At 41.7% G+C, this 10,126-nt stretch overlaps 1 protein-coding gene across 1 annotated transcript in view; it reads left to right on the forward strand.

The window, feature by feature from the left end:
- Window positions 1-6,615: 6,615 nt before the first annotated feature.
- LOC125486035 (suppressor of tumorigenicity 7 protein homolog) overlaps window positions 6,616-10,126 on the forward strand; it is a 77,941-nt gene continuing 74,430 nt past the window's right edge. Inside the window, exon 1 of the mRNA XM_048611803.1 lies at window positions 6,616-7,225. Within this exon, the coding sequence (XP_048467760.1) occupies window positions 7,089-7,225 (137 nt within the window). The 5' untranslated portion in view covers window positions 6,616-7,088. The remainder of the gene's footprint in view (window positions 7,226-10,126) is intronic.

The raw sequence follows: 10,126 nt of genomic DNA on the forward strand, positions 1-10,126 counted from the left end.
CTAAAACAAACACAGGGTACACTGGGGAAACACGGCAGGCCTGGTAGCAGCTGTGGAGAGAGAAACAAAGTTAACATTTCAAGTCCACTCTGACTGTTCTTAAGTCATACCAGACTCAAGATCTCTCTCCACCGATGCTGCCTGACCTGCTGAGTTTCTCCAGCAATTGATTTCAGTTGTTTTGATCATGGTTAGAAAAGAGGACAAGACCTGGAACTCTTGTTATTAGAGCTGAGATTGCCCAGAGATCAAATCAAGCTGTCCAAAACTACAAGATAGATAGAGAAAATATGTATGAACTGGTCCGTAACTAGAAGGAATAAATTTAAAGTTATCATCAAAATGGAGAAAAGGAGAAGTCAATATAATGTTTTATACAATGGGTTATAACATACCTGAATATTGGACACCTGAGTAGAAACTATGATGGAAGGGGAATCAGCTGTCATTTTTGTTTGAGGAAAGTAGCTGAGTCGCTGAATAAGAAAAAAGTTAAAAGATATGGAGAAAGAACAGTGACATGCATCCTTAAAAGCCAGAGAGTATAATCGCAGGGTGACATGTTTACATTTGAAATTTCCATTTTAATTAGGGAAATATGAATTTAAGATAATGAGTCAATATAATTTCACTAGAAAACTATCGGGGTGGCATCGTGGCTCAGTGTTTAGCGCTGCTGCTTCACAGCTGTAGGGACCCAGGTTCAATTCCACCCTCAGGCAACTGTCTGTGTGGAGTTTGCACATTCTCCCCGTGTCTGTTTCTTCTGGGTGCTCGGATTTCCTCCCACAGTCACAAAGATGTGTAGGTTAGGTGGATCGGCTGTGCTACATTGCCCATAGTGTCAAGGGATGTATAGGCTGTGTGAGTTAGACATGGGAAATGTAGGGTTACAGGGATAGGAGGGGACATTCTGCGTGGGATGCTGTTTTGTGGGTCAGTGTGGACTGAATGGTCTTTCAACACTGTAGGGATTTGATTGTCCTATGATATCATTTGCATATGTAAATTTCCAAGTGCCCTCAATGGAAATACGAGCAGCTGCTAGAAAATCTCCAGTTGTAGAATTCTTGATATTATATAACTAGACTGACAGAGATAATTGGTGATCAGTAAATAGAAACAGAGAAACTGGGAGCAAGAGTAGGCCATTTGGCTCTTCAATTCTGCTATGCCATTGAATATGATTATGATTGATCTTCTATCTCAATGCCACACACTTGCTTCTTCCCTTTACCCCTTGATGGTTTTAAAATATAAATAAAAATCTATCTCTATCTTCAATAATATATTAGGTGAAAAGCAGAAAAAGTGAAAGGCATGTATTCATATAGTAGCTTTGATCACCTGCAGATGTTTCAGTGTTTTAGCCAATGAAGTGTAGTTGCTGTTGTACTGTAGGGAACAGGGCAGCCAATTTTCACACAACAAGCTCCCACAATGTGATAATATCCAGATTCCCTACTTCTTAATGATGATGGCCGAAGGATAAATATTGTCCAATAATGTGAGAAGAATTGGCCTGTTCTCCTTTTATATTTGATGTGGAGGTGCCGGTGTTGGACTGGGGTGGACAAAGTGAGAAGTCACACAACATCAGGTTATAGTCTGACAGGTTTATTTGAAATCACAAGCTTTTGAAGCGCTGCCCCCTTAGTCCTCAAACCACTGACTTACCACTCTAAAGGGAGTGCAGGATTAGAGAGACCTAGATGTATATGTGCTTAAGTCATTACAGGTAACAGGACAGATGAAGAAAGCTTTTAACAAAAACACAGTATCCTAGGCTTTATTAATAGAGGCATAGAGAACATGAACAAGGATGCTGACCTTCTATAAAACACTTGTTAAACCTTACCATAGGGGAGGTAATTGCCTAGTAGTATTGTAGCTAGACTATTTATGTGGAGACCCAAGTTTGAATTCTGCTGTGGTGAATGGTGGAGTTTGAGTTCAGTAAAAATGATGACAATGAAACCATCACCGATTGTCAGGTAAAAACCCATCTGTTTCACTAATGTCCTTCAGGGAAGGAAACTGCCGTCCTTACTTGGTCTAGTCTACGTGTGACTCCAGACCCACAGCAATGTGGTTGACTCGTAACTGCCCTCTGGGCAATAAGGGATGGGCAATAAATGCTGCCTAGACAGCACTGTCTACAAACTGTGAATGAATAAAAAAACTGGAGTATTGTGAGCAGTTTAGGGCACTACACTTTGGGAGCAATGTGAAAGTATTGGAAAGAGTGCAGAAAAAGTTTGCTAGCATGACCAACACAAAAACAGAAGTTGCTGGAATAGCTCAGCAGGTCTGGCAGCCTCTGTGAAGAGAAATCAGAGATAACATTTTGAGTCCGTGACCCTTACTAGCATGATTCCAGGGATGAGAAATCACAGATCTGAAGAATGATTGGAAAGTTGGGACTTTTGTTTCCTTAAAAAGGAGAAGGCGAATGGGAGACTTTGATAGAAGTTTCCAGAATCATGATCGACCTGGAAAGAGTAGTTAGGAAGAAACTATTCCTAATCATAAAAGGATCAGGAATTAGACAGCACAATGTTATAATCAGACCCGGGCGAAGTTCCCTAATTTAGGAAAGTTCTAGATGGGGTATCCCAAATTGTTAAGCTTCTGGGTGATGATGGATGAACTGACCCTCCGTCTTTATTCACCTGCCCCATCAATTAGTCATAATAAGGTTAATTAAAAATAATTCCTTTCCTACTGGTTGGCCTCCACCAAGATCCGTGTAAATTCATGATTTAAAAGGAGCTAATTTAGCCAGGTTTTCTTGGGTTAGTGAAGTAATGAGTATGAAGAAATAGTAATGCAACACACATGTTAACAGATTAGATTGAGGACAGAGTCCAAAACGATGAAAGTTAAAAGAAATAATGTTTATCTCTGGGTCATTTGTGAAGCTTGGATTGTGGAGCATAGATAGTTGAGCAGTTGATTTTGAGATTCTCAACTTTGCTGGTTGGCTGAAATTCTTTTGGCCTGGTTCCTTTTGACTGTTTTGCTGCCAGGCTTTTAGCATTGAGAGCAATAGAGTCCTTTACCTGCAATGCAGGGCAACTAGTTCTTGGACTGTGATTTTCATAGCACGCCTACGCTGAAACCCAGGCTAATACACATGCACATCAGGGCCCACTAGAACACACTGATGAGTGCTGGGATTTGCTGTTAGCCCCTTTCCCTGTGAAGTCCATAAAGGGGAAAACACAAAGATGCCTCCCACCCAGCCTGCTGGCTTTTCTCCCATCATGTCCACAGTCTGCAAATTAGGAGATTACAGATCAGTTTGTTGTGCATTTCTCTGTTTGAACCTTCCTTGACACCTTCAGGTGTGACAATCCAGGGTTCCTTTCCAGACAGTCACTGAATTTACATTCACAGTTAGTTTTTGGTTACATCTCCTCTTTAAAAAAACACACACATGGTAATGAAGAGTTCAGTATGTCCCTGGGTGATACAGGACTATGATCCAACATCATGACAATGGATGTTCTAATGTCATTTGCATATTTTTCACATGCCGAGTAGCTAGGATCGGGAACACAGTGTCTGGAAGTGTGGCGGAGGCAGGTTGAAGCAAGGAATTCAAGAGGGAATTGGATGACTGTTTGAACAAAAAACAATATGTACAGTTACAGGGGAAAGACTGGAGATTGGCATCCGGTCATTACACCTATTCAGAGAGCCAGTGCAAACACGATGGGCCAAATGGTCTCTTTCTACATTGTAACAACTCCATGATTTTGTGAAACCTGGAATTTGAACTTTTACATGAAACCTTCAGGCTCAGAGCCAAGTGTGCTACCAGCTGAGTTATGGCTGGCACATTGACAAAGGTTGAAAAGATCATATTTGTCATTATAAAACTGGATTATTTGTCTTCAGGGGAAGCTATACAGAGAAGAGCCAAGTGTGTTCATCCCCTGGTGTTTGGAGGAATGCTCTGTAGACATTTCGAAGGATGCTGGGCAGGTCTCATTTCAGTTCTATTCCCAGCTGACTTGTCCAACTGGAGAATTACTTTGTCTATTTATTTGTATTCTAAGTTCGGGACCTCATGGGACTGGGCTGTAACTCAGCAAGCAGCTGTCTATTTTCACAGCACCCAGTCATACACATAATCTGTCAATTGTATGATGATAGTTTGTCATAGTCTTCAATGCCTAGATCATCTAGATATATCAAGCAGCTGATTATGTTCCACTGCATAAACCTGAGTAATATTGACGTTATTCATTGCTCAGCGAGTCTCCAAGTTTGACTGTCTTTCTCAAATTCCAGTAAAATATGTCCCTCCACAGGTTGAAATCAATTCACAAAGTTACAAATAAGGAACATTATTTTCTTGTAAATCAGTTCATCTAACGCCACCTGCAAAAGATTGATTCATTCTCCGTATTGGTCCCTTTGTGCTTCTCCCAGCTCTCCTCACCTTTCAGTTAATAGCCTTTTCTCATCCTGTCTCTGTGCTGACGGCAGATCCCTAGTTCATGGTCTCCTCCATCCTTTCAATCTTGTGCCAATCTTTTTATTTTTCAATAACTTCCTCCATTCTCAAGGCTTCCAGCATTGATATTCTCTTCTTCCCGCTTTTTCCCCAAAATATTTTCTCCAGGATGTCTCGCACCAGCCCATTTCCTCTCAGGATGTACTCTGCCCAGACTGTCTACCTTTTCCTAACTACATCCAATTAATTGCTTTGTTCATTCACTCATTCATTATTTGTTACTTCTGATCTTTTGCTACTCACTCAAATTCACACTTCAAAGTCACTTAACAATTTGATCTCTTTCTGTACAGTCCAATTTTGTCAAACATACAAAGCAACACTCCAAATTGACCTCTTTACAAGTCAATTCTTGACCACCTTTACCTTCAGCTGTCTAAGCTGTCCCCTCAACCCTCCCCACTTCAACTCTCTTTCCCTCAACTCTCTTTCCCTCAACCCTCTTCCACCTCAACCCTCTCCCACCTCAACCCTCTCCCACTTCAGCCTTCTTCCACCTCAACCCTCTCCTACCTCGACGCTCTCCTACATCGACCTTCTCTTTTCTCTACACCTCCCTTTCTTCCTTTAAGACCCATCCCTAAAACTCATTTCCTTCACTGAGCTCTGCCAATATTTCCTTCTCTGGTTTTGGTGCCAATTCTTTGCTGGCTGTTGGGGGCTTTTCATAATTTCATATTTGCCATGTGAATATTGCTCTTATCCATCATATTTCTATAAATGTATTTCTAGTTAAGATCCATTAGGTCATTAAAAGCCTTCATTAGTTTTTGCTTTTTTCAACCTAGTGTCCACTCCTTTGAAAGCATCAATGTTTGTTTTTCCACATTACAACAATCAGTAAACTCTAGAATTGCACATTGTAAGTAAAGCATTCTGAGATGCCTATGACAGGATGTGATATCACATCCGTTCAAGCCTTTAAAATTTACATGAGAGAATAGGCATTAGGAGCAACAGGAGGCCACTCAGCCCTTTAAGCCTGGTCTGCCATTCATTATGGCTGATCTTGTTGTGTTCTCACCTCCTTGTCTGCCTTCAGAACCCTCAGCTCCCTTATCAATCAACAATCCATCCAATTCAGTCTTAAAGGCCCAGTCTCCATTACCTTCAGGAGAAGTGAATTTCACACTCAAATGATCTGTTGGGAGAGAAAAATCTTATCCTTAATCTTAAATTATCTCCTCTAGTTTTAACCTCCCTCATAAGAGGAACTATTCTCCAGGTATCTACCCTCCAAATCATATCTGATTCAATAAGATTAATGATGTGCAGTCTGTTTGAAATTTAAATTGGAAGAATTGTATTTGTAAATGATAAAATCTATATCTATATCATTCTTTAGTGGTTTCAGCTTTAGCTTAGTCGATAGCACTCATGTTCAAATGTTAGAAAGTTGTAGATTCAAACCCATATCCAGAGACCTGACCCTATAATCTAGGTTAAGACACCCAATGAGGGAGTGTTGCTTTGTTATTTTTTAGATGTTAAAGCATCCAAACCCAACATTAACCCTTCCTGCAATGTCAGGGTGTGAAAGATCTCATGTCAATAGTTTAGAGAACAGCCGGGAGTTTTCCTCAGTGTCCTGGCCAACATTTATCACTCATCCAATGACTAAAATAACAGCTTATTCTGTCTTTAAGATATTACCAGTCTGTGGGGTGTAGCTGAGAGCAGATTGGGTGCCATTGTTACTACATTACACAGTGTGTACGCTTAAGAAGTGCTTAAATTGTCTGCAAAATGCTGTGGGACATCCTGAAGTTGCCTCATATATATTTACAACTTTAAAAGCAACTGTCCAAAGAAAGTAACCAGGTTCTTCATCGACAAGTAGCATTTTAAGAGCTGCAAGTTCAACTAATTCTGATGGGCACTAGGACCCAGATGCAACAATTTAGTATCAGGTATTTAATCACTTTAAGCCTTTGTAGATCTCCTGAACTCTACATGTCTGTGTGTGTGAGTGCTGTGTGTAATTTTACTCCAGCAGGTGGGGGTGTGGTGCTTTTTGGAGTCTGCAGCTCCAGATCCAGCCTTGGTGTCAGCGAGTAAATCACCAGTCGACAAGCCAAGAGTGCCAGTGTTCTTCCATCGCACAGCACTGTTATTGCTTCAGTCCAGTGGGAGAGGGATAGAGACAGTCCCAGACTGCCAGTGCTTCACTGTACATCTGAATGAGGTACTCCCAGTGTCAGCAACCAAGCAAACACAGAGGAAGAGAAGAACAGAGAGAGGGAGGAGGAGAGAGAGCAACAGAAAGAAAAGGCATTCAGTTAAAAGCCATGCTCGCTCGTCTCAGACCTGACTTTACAAAAGGGAAATTTACAGATTAATTTGAGGTGTGAGTGTGAAGAACGAAGATCCGACCACATTGGAGGATGAATTGAAAATGTTAAAATCCCCGGGGTATTTAAAGCACGACCACTGACAATTTGAAGACGTCGGGAAGAATTGTTTGTTTACAAACCTCGCTCATCCTCAAGACTGTGGAGGATTTTCTGTTAAATTGCAATATCAGGGTGGATCAGATCTGGGGGGGTCCAGGCAGCGTTGGAAAATGTCCCACACATCAGGGGAAAAAGGTGTAAAGCAGAATAATAGGAAAGCCAGCAATGATGGAGCCTGTTCCAGACTTTACCTTGCCTTTATATTAATATTACTTACCCTGACACCACGAGTGGATTCTTCCTGGTGGTAAGTCCAATTCATTCAAAATCGTGAGCAAAATCTTTCGCACTTGTTTTGCTGAATGGTTTGTGGGATGGGGAACGTTTTCTTAACCCAAGGTGGGCTCCTCAATGCCAAAAGAATACAAAAGGCACTGGAAGAAACTCACTCAGACGGTGTTAAAAGCAAGCTTAAAACGCTCAATAAATATTGAACAGGCTAGGGAACATTACTGTAGAAAATTGAAGGCTGAGGACAGCCTAGGTGGAGATTTTTTTTTAAATTATGAAGTGATTCAATTGGGTAGACGTAGAAAAAACATTTTTACTCATGGGTAAGTCCAGATATGGAGCGTTAACAGTAATAAATCCAATAAGAAATTCAGGAGAATTTACCTGGAGAGAATTGTTAGAATGTGGACCTTTTAAATTGGTAAGTGAGGCTTATAGCATAGATGTCTTAAAAGGAAAACTATACAAACATATGAGTTGTTTATGCTGACAGTGTTAAATTGGATGGGGTGGAAGGAAGTTTATGTGCAGCACCAGCATAGACTCATTGGGCTGAATGGCCTATTTCTGAGTTTCAAATTCTATGCAAGCTTTTGCACTGCCCCCAAATCCTGTTTGAACCCCTTTGCATTCCCAACCTGCTCAGAACACTGCAATCTCACTGGACAGCGTTAACGAGTACACTCTCTAACTGGGATGATGGTGCCTTATCCCTCCTAATCCTTACGACCTTTCTGCTGACAGACATAGCTCCGTCGCTACAGAGTCAGAGGGTCATGAGTATGGTCTGATTCTGGGGATTCGCCTTTCCAATGAGACTTTAAACTGAGACTGTCTGCTGAGAGTGATCCATTTCAAAGGACAGCAGTAGAGATCTCTTGGATTATATTTATCTCTCAATCAACAAAACACAGTATCTCGTCATTTTCACATTGTTGTACCCACATTGACAGCTGTGTTTCCAACAATGACTACTTGGAACTAGAGAAAGGTTACAGAAAAAGGCCATTCAGTCATCATGCTAGCTCTCTGCAAGACCAACTCAGCTGGTCTCATTCAGCCACCTTTTCCCTGTAACCCTGCAAACTTATTTCTCTGAAGGTGCTTACATAATGCTATTTTGACCTGCTGTGGTTAAATCTGCCTCCACCACACTCTCAGATCCCAAAAGGCGCGGTGCGTAACAAAGTGGTTTCTTTTGTCTCTGTTGCTTCTTTTGCCAGATCCCAAGGTTTCTAGTTCCCAATCCTTCCCCAGTCAGGAACTGTTTCTCCCTATCTACCCTGCCTGGATCCCTCATGATCTTGAACACGTCTATCAAATCTCCTCTTAATCTCCCCTTTTCCAATAAGAACAGCCCGAGCATTTCCAATCTATCCACTGAAGTTCCTCATCCCTGGAACCTCGGTTGTGAGTCTTTACAACATCGTCCCCATTGCTTTCAGTGGCTTCTTAAAATGTGCTGCCTCAAATTGAAAGCTGTGCCTCAGTTGAGGTCAAACCATTGTTCAATACAATAATTTCCTTGTTTTCATATTCTGTGCACCTGTTTGTAATGCCTATAGTCGCTTATACTTTATTAACTGTTTTCTCATCCTGGCCAACAACCTTCAACACTCTGCGTACATACATCCTCATGACCCCTCTGTTCCAGCATCCTTTCCTAAGTTTTAACCTTCAGCTTACACTGTCCATCCTCATTCTTTCTACCCAAATGAAACACTTCACACTACGATGCATTAAATTTCATCTGCACCCCCCTTCTCTACCCATTTCACCAGCCTTGCTGAAGCTTATCACTACTTGCACAGTTCACAGTACTTCCGTGATCTCTGTTGCCCACAACTCCAGAGACTCCGCCCCACATTCTCAAGTCTAGATTGTTAATAAGAAAACCAAAGGAAAAGCAGTCCTCGCACCCCCTGCCCCAACCATCTTACCCTCACCCACTACCCCCACTCACCCACCCATGTGGAATCCCATTTTATTACCATCCTTCAGTCTGAAGAGCAACCTGTCCACCATTACTGGGGCCAAATGACAGGCAACAGCCTCATAGCCATGCTTCGATTGTCCCTTTTAGTCCATGAACTCTACCTTTACTGATAAGTCTGTTGTGTGGCACGTTATCAAGTGTCTTTCGGAAGCACATGTCTACCACATCAACTGATTACTGTTGCCAAACCTCTTCATTACCTCAAAAAACACTCATGCAATTTATGTTAAACATCATTTGCCACGATCAAATCCATGTTTCTCTTCATTAATTCACGTATATTTGTCCAAATGAATGTTAATTTTATTCAGAATTATTGATTTTAAATGTTTTCTCAGCCTGTACAGTTTTCACTCCGGCAATATCCTTGGATGAATCTTCCTCTATTCCTGATTAACTTTTCAACTTTAATTGCAGCCAGTCTAACACCTTTTTACAATTTCAGTCCAATCTGTACCTTGAAACTTCTTTCACCATGCATTTATGAGCATCTTCTTCCTTGCTAAAGACAGGTGCAAAGTACTCACTTAGTACCTCAGCTGTGTCTGAAATGGATCTTATCCAGGAAGTGAATTAATCCAACAAGCTTCTCCCTGACAGGAACTGTAGTTTCAGTACAGTCCCACACAACTACTGCCCATAAAAGTCCCTGTTTAAACACAGCAGGCCAAGCAGCATCAGAGGAGCAGAAAGGCTGACGTTTCGGGCCCAGGCCCTTCATCAGAAAAGGGGGAGGGGAAGGGGCTTCTGAAATAAATAGGGAGAGAGTGGGAGGCGGATAGAAGATGGATAGAGGAGAGGATAGGTGGAGAGGAAACAAACAGGTCGAAGAGGCGGGGATGGAGCCAGTAAAGGTGAGTGTAGGTGGGGAGTTAGGGAGGGGATAGGTCAGTCCAGGGAGGACGGACAGGTCAAGGGGGC

This window comes from Rhincodon typus, chromosome 25 (genome assembly GCF_021869965.1).
Source record: "Rhincodon typus isolate 14 chromosome 25, sRhiTyp1.1, whole genome shotgun sequence".
Taxonomy (NCBI): domain Eukaryota; kingdom Metazoa; phylum Chordata; class Chondrichthyes; order Orectolobiformes; family Rhincodontidae; genus Rhincodon; species Rhincodon typus.